Genomic DNA, 15,429 nt, shown 5'->3' on the forward strand with positions numbered 1-15,429 from the left:
ACAGTGATCAGCTTGTGTGTCCATCACACTGATTTATAAATTCTACATGCAGGAAAATATCAAGAAGCTGTGTGATCTATGTGGTCCTCTCACACTGCAAACATGTACAGATCTTCTGCTGTTATGCTGCCAGACAGTGGAGCACCGTGATAACCAGGCATTATCTAGAATGATCATGGCTGCATTTCAATAATAAATATTTACCCTAATAACATCTACCAAAAGGTCTAATTATTTTTCCAGCGTATACTGTACAAGTTGTTCTACCCGTTCTTCGCACAGGAGTTTCTGATTTTCACAGTTGTAAATATAAATGAGTGATAATAATTTGGTAAATCTATAGAGATGTAAATTTGAGATGTCCTAATGCAAGTAAATATTAATCCATGATTCTTGCCATTACCCGAGGAGCAGGGGTGGATCTAGACATTTCTTTTAGGAGGGGCAGTTTAAGAATTAATGTGGACTCCTCCCCCTTCTACTCATTACCCCTCCCACTACCAGTCCTGCCCCTCCCATTTTCAGTCCCAACTGTTTTGGGCCCTGCACCTCCCCGCAATTTTGCATAGTCTACTTTTCCAGCTATTAGCCCTTTTACACCAAAATCCTGGGTCTGACCCAGGATTTGGAACGTGATTCCAAGCCGGCTCAGACCTGGGACTCCCGCCTTTTACACAGCAGTGCTGATTCAGGATATTCCCGGATCGGCACCGTTTACACTGCACCCGGGTGCAGTGTCTTTTCGGTCGGCGCCTAGAGATGACTTCATCTCGAAGCGCCGGGAAACCCTGCAGAATGGGGCTCCGGAGCGTCACGCTGGGGGCAAGCCGAGCAATCTGGAAGCTACTGTGCTGCCCGCAGCCTCCGGCCCTTCCGGGCAACAGACACGGTGATGCTGTCTGCATAGACAGCATGTGCCGCATTCTCAGCCTCTGCCACTGCATAGCAACCTGCATGGTAGCGTGTGCCGTGACCCCCAGCCTCCCGACCGCCCGTCGGACACTGCGGTTTGGGAGGTCTGGTATGCTGTAAATGGGTACCAGCATACCTCCCAACTGTCTTGATTTTCGCGGAACAGTCCCGTTTTGGGAGTCTGTCCTGCTGTCCCTCCCGTGGGCTGCAGTGTCCCGCGGTGGGGGGTAGGGGGCAGTTGGGAGGCTGTAGTCACTCGCTGCTCTGCTCAGTCTATTCCAGTGAGGCAGAGGGACTGGGGGCATGGCCAACAGCTCACAGAGCGCTGGCCTTGCCGCCACTGCTATGGAAATGGGAGGCGTGGCTCGCGATCGCGTCATTCATGAGAAGCCACCCCCCTTTCCATTATACCAAGCCCCCTTTCCAGTGCCGCTCGGCTTCACATCACATGGAGTCCCAGGTTGCAGCTTCCAGATGTTGGGAGGTATGGTACCAGGTCGGATAACCCGGCTTACCCATTTATACCGCCTCCTACCCCGTGTCTTACTCATGTACAATCCTGCTCGCAGGAATACCCCTTTTACACGGCACTTCAGGATTTTTAAATGCAGACTTTACTTTCTCAATATTTTGGAGTCAACTGTGCCCAGTCGTCAGGATAAATATACTAAAGTATTTTGGTTTGTATATTTTTCTTGACGACGGGACATGGTTGACCCCATAATGTTGCATTTAAAAATCGCTATGTGCCGTATAGTGATTCATCTGTACTGTATATATACAGTACATCTGTACATATACATAGGCATACATACAGCATACTTTCAAACATACACACAGCATAAATATATACACATAGCATATACATACAACAGATACACACACACATCCACATCATTTATTATAGACTACCTCCACCCCCCCCCCCCCCCCCCCCCCACTGTGTCTCCCTGATTTATAGCACCTGGCTGCTGCAGAGTAAGTGGGAGCGCCAGAGACAGTCAGTCACTACTTCTCTGGTTCGGTCTTTTCCCGTCCACTGATACCCTGCACCTTATCCAGCCCCCTCAATGCGAGAACAGCCAGAGAGGAGCTCAGCTGCGTGTTGCTGCAGCAGCTCCCTCTAAAGGCAGCCATCGGCAAGCCGCTCCCTTTCAATGACTGTTAGAAGGACACACAGCTACAGCAGCGGCATCACAGATACTGCCTGAGCTGCTCTGCAAAAAATAATTAAAAAAAAATCTCGGCAGCGATGTCATATCGGCGGCCAGGGGGTGTTTCTAGGTACTCAGGGGGCGTGCGCTTATGAGCTCAGAGGGCATAATACAGAGTAAAGATACCAACTCACACTGAAGACTGCAGCATGGCTAGTAACCTGTCTGTGAGGAGACACATCTCATGTTGCAAATAATCTGCACAGACCTCTCTTTCAACCAATGCTGCCGCTATCATGCTGCATGTATGTCTGACCCCATCACTGATTGCTGAAGTCTGTGGTATGTGCAGATACCAGCTAAGCTGCACAGTGCCAGGACTGGCATCAGAAATCTTGGGGCCCGATACAGTGATGTCTCTGGGGCCCCCTCAGATTGTTTATATAATACATATATATATATATATATATATATGTTAAAGCGCATTTATTATCTATACACATAAATTTGTTTATCTCTCCTTTCTCCTCCACACACACCATAGTCTGTGCCTCCCTCTCTCCTTCCTCCCACACACCCCACAGTCTGTCTCTCCCCAATGACTCCAGGCTGCATCCCAGCTCCCCACCCCATTCAAAGCCTGGAATTGCTGAGGGAAGAAAGAAGGAGAGGAAGAGGATCCTCCTGCAGCTCAGGAGACATGATGCACGGCAGATAGGTGAGAGACTCCCACTCTCAGTAGTGCTTTGCAGCAGGCTGGCTGGGCTTGGAGACCAGAGCAGAGAGGAGGAGTAGGGGAGGGAGGCCAGCTTTGATTGGCTAGGACTTAAGAGAGCTCTCTCCTGCCTCTACACAAATGCTGCGTGAATGGCTAAGCTCAGTCCCGTGACTCCCATCTCTGTCTCACCCAGCGGTGACTCACTGTACTGTGGGAAGGACTACTGCAGTGTAGATCTCCTTCACATTGGGCACACAGCAGCACGTGGAAGGGAGTTGTATGTTAGGGGGGGCGTTCGCACTAATCGGCTCCCCCGCTAAATCCTCCACTGCATGGCTGTTGGCCTACACATGTTTAAGCTGCGGCGGGGGTAGGGTTATTTTCAGAGAACCTGAATATCCTGAATATCGTCTATAGATGGCGTTGCATATCGGGAAAGTTTCACTTTCTGGAGCTTGATGTATACTGGCACTTTGCAGTCCTGTGGAACCCTATGAGGAATACAGTACCTGCAGGTCGCAGCAGATATCAGCTGCAGATCACTTTAGTGCATATAGACAATGCAGAAAACCTCAGAAAATGCAGCTTTAGAAGGTTTTACTTCATTTTTCAAGTTAATACATCCTGCCCTTACTGATACAAGACACAAAGAAGTAGGAAACATTGTGGTAAATTGACTAAGAGTTCTATTTAAGATGAGATGTTGCCCATAGCAACCAATCAGATTCTACTTCTCATTTATCTAGCACCTTCTAGAAGGGTTGTGATACAGAAGATAGACATTAACAAGATAGACAGTCATTAGGTCAAAAGTAAAAAGTCAACAGTCCAAAGGTCGACAGGGTCAAAAGGTTGACAGTCAAAAAGTCGACAGGGTCAAAAGGTCGACAACGATGTTGACAGGGGGTCAAAAGGTCAACAAAGTCTTTTATGGGTTGGTGGTGCAGCTCCTTCACAGTAATGAGCCCACTTTCCACCAGCTAATTTCTCACATTATGGAAGACATACTAGTCACTCTTTACCCATTTAGTCGTTGAGAGTTGCCTTGCTCTATAAGATTGACTTTTATGCATTTCTCCAATATATTCTCTTGCGAGATACAGACTTTTTTCTTTTTTCTGCATTCCTCCCATGGACTTTGAGGTGGGTACTACTTATACATTGACTAATATATTTACAGTTTGTATTTGTTACTTTCCTCTTTTCACTTTTTCTTTTGTCTACCTCCCCCTGTCTTTTCCTTTATTATTGTTGCAGATTGAATATTATGTTGTGATATATTCTGTGTATGTCTATGTCAATTTGGAAAGTCTGTAATGTCAAAATCTTTCTTTAATAAAAATATTTCTGTTAAAAGACAACAACACATATTTAACATATAAAAACACATAGTTAAGGCTAATAAAAATTGTAAATCGCCAGATTTGGAAACAACTTACCCTGTCTCAGATCCGTGTCTATATTGCATTACGCTTTGTCCAAACAGGGACTTTTGTTCCTGTTGAAACTCCAGGTCTTCCCTGTATCAATATTGAAACATTCTGAAGGGATTAAAACTGCAAAAAGTAGAAAAAGAAAAAGAAGATATGAAGTAACCTTTGTGTGGTTTTTAGCCGCTAATACAAAGTAGGGGCTATTATTAAGCCTATAACACCGAAGATATTGCAGATATCTACTGCTTTACTTTCAACATCGGAGAACACTCCAGTCCTCTTACATTGTATAGGGGACATTAAGGCTGTGCCTTTTATCAAGCTCCAAAACTGTTCAGTTTTCTGTAGATGGCATTAGCTCATTCCTAACTGTTGGATGATGGGACATTTATATTCTCCATGATCTGGGACATTTATATTCTCCATGACTTCCTGCTCTCATATTGTGCAAGTGCAATATTACTAAACGGGTAGGGTAACCTTTCACTGCTATTATAAAGCACAGGACAGCTGCTTATTGGAGCAGCAGTTCTGGCTTGGAGGTAATGATATATTGCCCCAAAACCCATTCCAGTACGTTATGGGCCATTTTTCACGATATTGAGAAACAAGTTCCCTAATGAGTTGTGAGAAGAAAAGGACATTGGATTTCTTTTTATTACACGTAATATATTTTTACATTTTAGAGATTGTGAGGGAGATGTTTAAAACCTTTTACGAGCCTATTTATCATTAAATATTTATGGCATATTCCCCAAAAACAACTGCAAATATGAAGTATCGCCCTAATGTATAAAACAGCTGCGGTCCCTCCATTGCTGACAGCAGCTGCAACCCCAATAGGTTCCTATGGGGGATGTGAAGCTGTCAGATATACCAAGCTGTAGAGTTTGGCCCCGGCTGCTTACAGCATCTGAAGATAGCATTAGCCACTGTAGCCTATGGGTTACACTTCACAAAACTTATCAGGGGATGGAACCTCCAGAACCCTTCCGGCCGACCACACATGCACAGAAGTCCCAACACAGGAATGCTTTTGCAGTCACTTCACTCTGAGCACATCAGGGAGACCCTGTCCCTGCATATGCTATTTGATACATCCAGGCAGTGTGATTGCATACTGCAATAATTGCACCCAGATCGCATTGAGAGTGTGATTATTGATACATTTGCCATAAAGATAGAAAAATGCCCTAACCAGGTTCTAGAACCGAGTAAAACATAGCATAGCAGCATACCAAATGTATTTGGCAAATAACATACACAACTAAAGTTACACAACAGGTGGAAAGCTACGAATTACCTATAGGTACACAAAACAAACCGCATTATTCAGGAGATAAAGGTCTGTTAAGAGAAATATAGAGATAACAATCACAGACATTGTTGTAGGTTTCACAAAACTCCTTTCAATATATAACAGGGTGATATAATTTTGTAGAGGTTAAACAATGCGATGACAGCACAGAAACCCCAAATTTATTCCAGATTAAAACCTAAAGCACTGTTTTAGAAATGTTACTGTTATAGGACTTGCAATATTAACACTATAAATGATTTAGATGGTAAAACAGAAAGATAGTTTAAAATATCTTACAAAATAAAATGAGGCATCCAATATTGGTTCCAGTCCAATTCCGGTGTAAGAGCAGTCTGCAGGGGTGCAGTTTCACATGCGACATTGTAGAGTACTCAACCTCAGGGTGCTAGGAGCTTCCTTACTACTCTTAGTAATCTTAGACCTGTGGCGTGTATGTTGTGTTTCTTATTGTTTTGTCTCTAAGTAGTGTTCCACTTTCTGCAAAGTCTTCACCACATTTTTCTTTTTTAGCTTAGTATTTATTTAAAGGGGAAGTAGGCTTTGTTACATGATGTAGCTCATGTCACTATTCCTTTTCATATGCATTTTTATTTGCTAATAACTATCGGGTGTTGCCATTTTACTAGCATATATTCTCAATCAAGTAAAAATCACCCCCTCATTCTTTTTTTTTTTTTTTTACATTTTTTTTCTTTGTGTTTTTATGTACTTTATGTATTTTACGTTTGTGCTTTAAAAATAAAATCAGATCTGTTTATAAAGTTTACAGTTTGGATTTGTTTTGTGTTTATTTAAAAAAAATAACACAACAGTAGGTCTTACTACAGTATGTCTAGTGTCTTGATAAGAAACAGCAAGGGGTAGCGTCTCTTAAGAAATTACTTGCCAAAACGAAAGTGAGCCTGATCAATAACCTTTATCACTTGAAGACGCAATGCTCATGGTTTACATGTTTCCATTTCTTGCTCCATATTAGTTAAGTACATTAGATAAGTGTTTCTTGGTGATGCAAAACACAAACCTCCTCTCTGAGATGGCAGAGAATCACTGCACTTTATCCCTCGCATCAGGTGCAGCTTCAGTCCCAGAACTGCCAGTATGTAAATCATTAACATGGACAATAATTCTACATTTACATATTTGATCAGTATTTTCTAAACTGCCATCTGCTTTCTCAGGTCTACCCTCTTTATCCCATACCAGACAATGATAACCAACATTTACAGCTGTTGTCCCTGGCGACTTAAGCCCCATTCAGACCTAATCGCTGCTGTGCAAATTTGCAAGGCAGACGATTATTGATCGACTGCACATGCGTACGGATCGCAGTGTGCACGCGCGAGGCCAAACTGCTAAAAAATCCAGAAACTTTTTCGATCGCTAGCCGTACGCAAGTTGATTGACAGGAAGTGGGCATTTCGGGATGGTAACTGGCCATTTTGTGGGAGTGTCAGGAAAAATGCAGGCATGCTCAAGCGTTTTCAGACAGGTTGTATGACGTCAGCTCCGGCCTCAATCAACCTGATTCTATTAAACTCCAGGAGTAGGTCCTGGGCTACGCACAGACTGGAAAAAGCATTTGATGGTGAGTGAGTTGCGAACGGATTTGCAGCTGACCAGTGTTCAGAGAGATTTTTGCAAGACATACGCAGTCTTGCACGGGGCAGGTTTTCTCTCTGTCTGGGTGGCAACTATCTGATCGCAAACCTCTGCAAATTCGTAGAGAGGCGATCAGGTCTGAATTACTCCCATATAGTGATGTCTCTTTGATGCAACCTAAAGTCATAGGCAAACACGGGGGGGGGGGGTTCCGGTTGCCCAGAAACCTCCCTCCTCTTGGCAAGTGGCTCAAATTATGACAACAATAGCAATGGTATATAATATGATTACTAGAGCGGCCACCACATCATGCAGTTTAAGGGACAGAGTATAGTTCTTGCAAGTGCCCAGTGGTAGCTGCTTCTTCTACCAAATTACGGTGTGTGTGTGTGTGTGTGTGTGTGTGTGTGTGTGTGTGTGTGTGTGTGTGTGTGTGTGTGTGGATGTGAGTCCTCAATCATTGACCTGGACCAGAGAGTAGCTACCAGGAAGAAGAGACAGGTGCCTTACTATGAGGTGGGAGAATGTGTTCTTAGAAAGTGCAGTACTGGTTCCATTATATTTGTATATTTATTTATTATAGTATATTTATCCTTTTCCTGGCTACTTTTTTATGTTATTGAAATATATTTGATATAGTCTATACTATAGACCATCTATAGTGTTAAAATTTAATGCTGTATTCCATGTTCTGCAGAGTGGGAGATTGTGGATTGCATTTGGAAACCTCCCTTTAGAATTCCTGCGTTTGCAACTGAAAATTATGGGTGGTCTTCAGTTTGCCCGCTGTCGGGATCCTGGCGCACAGTATACCGGCGCCGGAATCCCGACAGCTGGCATACCGACACTATATCTCCCTCTTGGGGGTCCACGATTCCCCTGGAGGGAAAATAAATAGCATGGCGCGCGTAGCGCGCCACCGTGCCCGCAGCGTGGCAAGCGCAGCAAGCCCGCAAGGGGCTCATTTGCGCTCGCCACGTTGTCGGTATGCTGGCAGTCAGGATTCCGGCACCAGTATGCTGGTCGCCGGTAGCCTGGCCACCGGCATACAATACTACACCCGAAAATTATGTGTCTATGATGCACTATGGGCTGGCCTTGTAATGTTTACCAGTCATTCTCTTTCTAAAGCCCGATACACACCAGAACAGTGATGGCTAACCTTGACACTCCAGCTGTTATTGAACTAAACATCCTAGCATCCCCTGCTACAGTTTTGCTATTTGGCCTTGCTAAAACTGATGCAGAGCATGCTGGGATGTGTAGTTTAACAACAGCTGGAGTATCAATTTTAAGAGGGGTACTCACGGGAGAGATGTGTGCTGAGCGATCTTAACACAGACCGCTCAGCACACATCTCTCACCCCGCTCAGCACAGCGCGATGTGCTGAGCGAGGGGGAAAGCCGACGGGGGGCCGCTCACTTCACACAATGGTGAAGTGAGCGACTCGCTAGATTGAGCCTGCTTGCAGGCTCAATCTAGCATCGGCGATAGCGATGTGCGGGGCCGCGCATCGCTATCGCTGGAGGGCATACACACGGCAGATCCGTGCTTAAAATCTAAGCAATCTAGCAAGATTGCTTAGATTTTAAGCACGGATCTCTCCGTGTGTACCCCCCTTTTGCCATCGCTGCACTAGAAGATATTTTGAAAGTGTGTACGCTCAATATCGTTAACGATGCGTGCTCCCGCACGTCATTAACGGTCATCGTTGTCTTCCGGACATGCAGGTTTATTTTGTCAATATCTTTCATGTTGTTTGTGCATATCGTTCAGTGTGTATGAACGACGAACGACATGAACAATATTGTCATATAGCCACTCCCCTGACATTCCCCAGCACCATTTTCAGCTTGATACTGAAGAGGAAAGAGGTGTGCTCCTTCACAAGAAAAGTATTTGTGAGTATTTTAGGCCATGCCACCAACGTATATATATATTGGGCCAGTATGGATGGTGTAATGGTTAGCATTACTGCCTCACAGCACTGAGGTCATGGGTTCGATTTCCACCATGGCTCTAACTGTGCGGAGTTTGTATATTCTCCCCGTACTTGCGTGGGTTTCCTCCAGGTACTCTGGTTTCCTCCCACAATCCAAAAATATACTGGTAGGTTAATTGGCTCCTAACAAAATTAACCCTAGTGTGAATGTGTCTGTGTGTACATGTGATAGGGAATATAGATAGTAAGCTCCACAGGGGCAGAGACTGATGTGAATGGGCAAAATATTCTCTGTACAGCGCTGCGGAATATGTGTACGCTATATAAATAACTGGTAATAAATATTATGCACCCACCCCGCTACCCACCAATGTTGTGCATGCATGTTTAAAACATGGATGCACCTACTGCCAGTGGTGTAAGTTTGTCCCAGTTGCCTGGAGGCAAGAAAAATATTGGTGACCCCCCCCCCTATATATATATATATATACATACACACACATACATATATATATACATATATATATATATACACACACACACACACACATACATATATATATATATATCAGTGACGTGCGGTGAGGTCAGGGCCTGGGGAGGCACTGCAGCTAAACAACCCCCCCCCCGAAAAAAAAAAAAAGTGCAATCCCCCCACACCACTAAAACCAGCACCAGGCAGAACCAGCCAGGGGGGATAATGCCATAGCAGGGGAGACACTCGGTGTGGGGTCCCCCTGCCATGCCATTAAACACCCCCCAAACCAGTCAGCCCAGGGCTGGAGTTCCTCGGAAAGTGGGGCCCCCAAAAAATCAAAATGGGGTCCCCCTTCCCGAGCAACAACCAGCACTGGGCTGATAGCCCAGTGCTATGCCCCGCACCCCTGGTGGCGGTGGGTGCGGGGTTCATTGTATGTTCTGTTCTTTACAGGTGGCCTACAGATCCCAGCAAGCCTGCCCCAGCATGCTGGCACTTGGAGAACCACAAGTGCCAGCATGCCCGGACATAAAGGGCCCGCTGGCACCTGTAGTCCACCTGCAAAGAATAGTAATATTGTTCTTTACAGGTGGCCTACAGGTCCCAGCAAGCCTGCCCCAGCATGCTGGCACTTGGAGAACCACAAGTGCCAGCATGCCCGGACATAAAGGGCCCGCTGGCACCTGTAGTCCACCTGTAAAGAAAATATAAAAAAAAAAACACAACACATTCTTTAAAAAATCCTTTATTAAACTGGGTCTTCACCTGGGGGCGGCGGCCTTTAAGCTCTTTTGCATGGCCGCCGCCTTCCCAGGGCTTCCGGCGTCTTCACCTGGGAGGGCGCCACCTCCCCAGGGCTTCTGGGGTCTTCCTCCTGCGTCTTCACTTGGTGGGCGGCGGCTAAGCTCTTTTGCATAGCCGCCGCCCATCCAGGACTTCCACAACGTCTTCACCTGGGAGGCGGCGGCCTTTAAGCTCTTTTGCATGGCCGCCGCCTTCCCAGGACTTCCAGCATCTTCACCTGGTGGGCGGCGGCTGCTAAGCTCTTTTGCATAGCCGCCGCCCATCCAGGACTTCCACGGCGTCTTCAGTCTTCAGGAGCTCTTCTCCGCTCCTCCTCCGCCGTCGGACTGACAGCCGCTGCCTCGCGCTGACTTATATAAGTCAGCGGGAGGGGGCGGGGCGATGACGCGGCGAGCCATGATTGGCTCGCGGCGGCCATCTTGAATTTCAAAAATGACGCTAAGGGCCATTTTTGAAATGGGTACCGCTGCCAAACTCTGCACATGGAGCCTGAAAGCGCGTCTCGCCGCCGCTACCGCCGCCCGCCTCTCCGCCGCCAGCACCTCCGCCGCCCGGCCCGCCGCATCCCGCACCTCCGCCGCCCGCACCTCCGCAGGTACCGATGCCGCCCCATACAGTGATTGACAGCGGATCCAGTGACGGATCCGCTGGCCAATCACTGTGGCCTCACTCACAGGGACGTGCTTTCATAGGTTGAAAGCACGTCCCTGTAGGAAAGCGGCACCACTAATGGTGCCGCTTTCCCATGTTATTTCAATGGGCTTTTCCAGCCCATTGCTAGGGCCCGCCTGCGCCCGCCCCCCGCTCCCCATACTTTTCCTAATCACTACGGGAGGCACCACGATCGGTGCCTCCCAAAGTGATTTTAACACACATTAATGATAGGTAAAATAATAAAGAAGATACTTATGTGTCATAAGTATCTTCTTTGTATTATTTTACTCATTAATGACAGGGGAGGCACTGCCTTCCCTGCCTCCCCTGACTGCACGTCCCTGATATATATATATATATATATTTATATTTGCCCCTGCATAGCAAGCCTGCAGATTCTAACTATATGAAGCTGCTACAAAACCATGCAAATACATAGATCTGCTCAGTCACTCACAATGCTGATTTTCCTCTGACAATTAATTTGCAAGTGTCATATCCAGGATTAGAACCCACAACCTATTACACTGGAAGCATGCACCTTACTGATGGAGATATCTGCTCTTGCATAGGAAGTATGAGAATTCTAACTATATGAAGTTACTTGTAATTGTCAGAGAAATAACTTAATATCATATAGTTAGAATTCTCATGCTTCCTTTATAGGAGCAAATAGCTTCATAAGTAAGGTGTTTGCTTCCAGTGTATAAAGAGGGTGTGATTTGTAAGGTGTAGTGACTAGTGGGGAAGTCCGCTACAGAAGAGATACCAGCTGCTGTTAATTAACTTAATTTATTAATGTCGCTGAACACACAGAACCGGAGGAGAAGTGCCCCCCTTCAAAGCAGGAGCCCGGCGGCAGTTGACTCCGTTGCCTCCCAGAGTTCTGTCTCTGCCTACTGCCACCAATATTAAGGTTTCATACAACCCCATTATTTAAATGAGGTGTCCCAGAAGATTTAGCCAATATCTTTCGTCTTTCATATCTTTCATAAAATCGTTCAGTGTGTATGCACAATATATTTCATGATCTATACCTGGGAGCGCAAGGGAAATTGTTCACCAATATCTTTCATATCTTCTAGTGTGTATGGGCCTTAAATAAATTGGACAATGTATCAGCACTACTTTCATTTGTTTCACTGCTTCTTGTCTTTTTAAGGGACCTACATACTGGTCGATTTCTCTGAAAGATATGAACGATATCATTAATAAATGAACGATAAATTGTTCATATCTTTCAGTGTGGATGCTTTAACGATGAACGATGCGCTTTCCTGCAATTGTTCATCATTGAACGATCATCATTTAAAACATGCCAGTCAATTTGGACGATATAGATGTCTGTACTCTCATATCATCCAAATTGCCCATAAATATCGTCCAGTGTGTAGGCATAATCGACCATCGATAGTATAGTTGGTCGATATATCGATGGTCGATTGCGGGCCCTTTACACAATGAACAATATTGCTTGGAGGTAAATGTTTATCTTCTAACTACCTTGAAGCATATGACAGCAGTACACATTCATCATCATCCCTTTCAGGATGACTATCACACTGCAGTCTTATTGTCTCATATTACTCATTCTGAAACTGCTTTTGAATTGTTACTGGCACATAGTTGTCACTGCATTGGAAACAGTGGTGGAACAAGGTGGCTGGGGCTCTGGGAGATGTGTCAAGCCTTCTAATCAGTGGCACCGAGAGGGGGGTAGAGGGTACTAATTACCCGGACCCAGGTCTGATGAAGGGCAGTAGCGGATCTTGCCACGGGCAAGCAGGACTTTTGCCCGGGGCACCGCCTTCCGGAGGGCGCTGGCGCCATCCGGAGGGCGCCGCACCGTGGCAAGATCCGCCACTGCTGCCCGCTGTGTCCCCCGTCCGCCTCCGCTGCCCGCTGCCGTCCCCGTCCGCCTCCTGTGAAGGGAACTAGACGCTATGCGTCTAGTTTCCCTTCGTGGAGAGTAACTTTGCTGAGCGGTGCGCGATGACGTCATCGCGCACCGCACAGCAAAGGTCCTCTCCACGAAGGGAACTAGACGCATAGCGTCTAGTTTCCCTTCGTGGAGAGGACCTTTTGCTGTGCGGTGCGCGATGACGTCATCGCGCACCGCTCAGCATTCAAGCGGCGCTAGCAATGTACAGGGGGCGTAACTGACCACGCCCCCTGTATTAGACCACGCCCCTTTTCCTGCCCGGGGCGCAGAGCGCCCTTGAACCGGCCCTGATGAAGGGGCCCAGTGGGGGCCCAGGTCCACCCGCCTTACCTGGCAGCAGCAGCTGCAGCTCTTCTCCTGAGCCCAGCACATGCTGCTGTGTGCTGGTGCAGTGTGGCCATCAGTGCCAGATTAAGGTCCACATAGGCCTGGAGCTGAAATTTACAAAGGGCCTATTATATGGGGCCACCGAGGGTGTGACTAGTGATGTGGGGGGGCAAGACCAGTAGCACCCATAACTATACACACAGCAGCACCCATTACTGTACTCACACAGCTGCACCTGTTACTCATATGGTGACCAATCCTGGGATCGGGATCGGCAGTAACCTGGGATTTTGGCTTAAAATTGGGCTTCCAATCCCGGTATTTGGGCCAATGCTTTTTTTTAATGCCGGGCAGCGTCTGAGCCTGTTCAGCACACGGCTCAGATGCAGCTCGGCTCCCCTGCCCCCCCCGGCAGTGCGGCTGTGTGCACTGCACAGCGTGACATGGTGTTAGAGGTCACGCTGCACAGCACAGCACAAACCTCGCCACCGGCCTGGAATGCCTGAACCCGCCCATACTCACCGCCTGCTGCAGCCGCCGCCTGCTGCCCGGACCTGCCGATAGCACATCCGCCTGCCGCACGGACCTGCCAACAGCACCGCCAACATCCGGACCTGAGGGTATTTTTTTTTTTAACCCTAGTTAGTCCCGAGTATTAGGACCATCAGCATTATATAAACTGTAAATAATATAGAGTTTTTAATTTTTATGCTTCATAACCTAATAAATTGGAGTATACCAGAATTTTAAAGTAAACTGCATATGTGATATTATTGGTTTAGGAGTGAACGCTGAGAGTTATATACACTAAGCATCCAATTTCCATGGGCTGGTGAAAGCCCTTCCCTCCTCAGCTGCTGCTCATATAACACATAGGTGATAGCGCAGTCCTCCCAAACGTAGCATATACACACATACCCCCATCATATAAAGTACACATGCCCCCACATATACACACATAGTGTACACACTACACACACAAAGTACACTCCCCCCACATATACACACATAAAGTACACACACACACACCCACCACATATACACAAACACACACAGTACACACCATAAACACACCCACCCACCACCACCACCACCACCACATATACACACACAGCACACACCACCACAACACACACAGTACACACTACACACACACAAAGTACACCCACCCACCACCACATATACACACTACACACACCCACACACAAAGTACACACACACCTCCACCACATATACACACTAAACACACACACCCACCACAACATATACACACACACACACACACACACACACACACACACACACACACACAGTACCCACTACAGTGACTACACACTACACACAAAGTACACACACACGCACCCATCACCACATATACACACACAGTACACACTACACACACACAAAGTACACACACACCACCACATATACACACACAGTACACACTATACACACCCACCCGCCACCACAGATACACACTACACACACACACAAAGTACACACCCACACCTCCACCACCACATATACACACACTAAACACACCCACCCACCACCACATATACACACACACAGTACCCACTACAGTGACTACACACTACACACATAAAGTAAACACACACCCCCATCACCACATATACACACACAGTACACACTACACACACACAAAGTACACACACACTACCACATATACACACACAGTACACACTATACACACCCACCACCTGTATACACACATTAATCAAGAAGCCGTCATTACACTTGCCAGGCTTCCTGCAGCAACAGCTCCTCGTGCAGTCTGGGCGTGGAGCTTGGGCCTGTGAGTCACAGCAGGACCCCGGAGAAGGAGAGACTGGAGGAGAGGGAGAGGCAGCCAGCACACTGCTTGCATGGCTCTGTGACAGGTGAGAGCGCTGGGCTGGAGCTGGAGGAGGAGTGGGCATGGGAGAGAGGAGGCCACTGGCTGTATGTGACAGGAAAAAGTTTTTTCCTGTCAATGTTGTCAGTTTGCTGTGGGCCTATTTTCAATGAGGGGCCTGGAGCTGCAGCTCCATCGCCCCATTGTTAATCCGGCTCTGGTGGCCATAGATGCGCTTAAAGTACTATTTTTTTTGGTATTTTTTTCTAGGGGTGCATGGACACGCCTC

The 15,429-nt window shown here is 46.8% G+C and overlaps 1 protein-coding gene across 3 annotated transcripts in view; it reads right to left on the bottom strand.

Moving 5' to 3' along the window:
- The window catches only part of ITGAE (integrin subunit alpha E), a 343,943-nt gene extending 338,006 nt beyond the window's left edge, over nt 1-5,937 (bottom strand). For 2 of the 3 annotated variants that reach the window (XM_063955834.1, XM_063955832.1), the window contains exons 1-2: nt 5,815-5,936; nt 4,224-4,340 (exon numbers count right to left, since the gene is read on the bottom strand). In XM_063955834.1, coding sequence (XP_063811904.1) covers nt 4,224-4,252 — 29 coding nt within the window. In that variant the 5' untranslated portion in view covers nt 4,253-4,340; nt 5,815-5,936. Of the gene's footprint in view, nt 1-4,223; nt 4,341-5,814 lie in introns of all 3 variants that reach the window. The other variant, XM_063955833.1, reaches the window with a different exon arrangement.
- Nucleotides 5,938-15,429: the final 9,492 nt, after the last annotated feature.

Source organism: Pseudophryne corroboree, chromosome 2, assembly GCF_028390025.1.
Source record: "Pseudophryne corroboree isolate aPseCor3 chromosome 2, aPseCor3.hap2, whole genome shotgun sequence".
Classification (NCBI taxonomy): Eukaryota; Metazoa; Chordata; class Amphibia; order Anura; family Myobatrachidae; genus Pseudophryne; species Pseudophryne corroboree.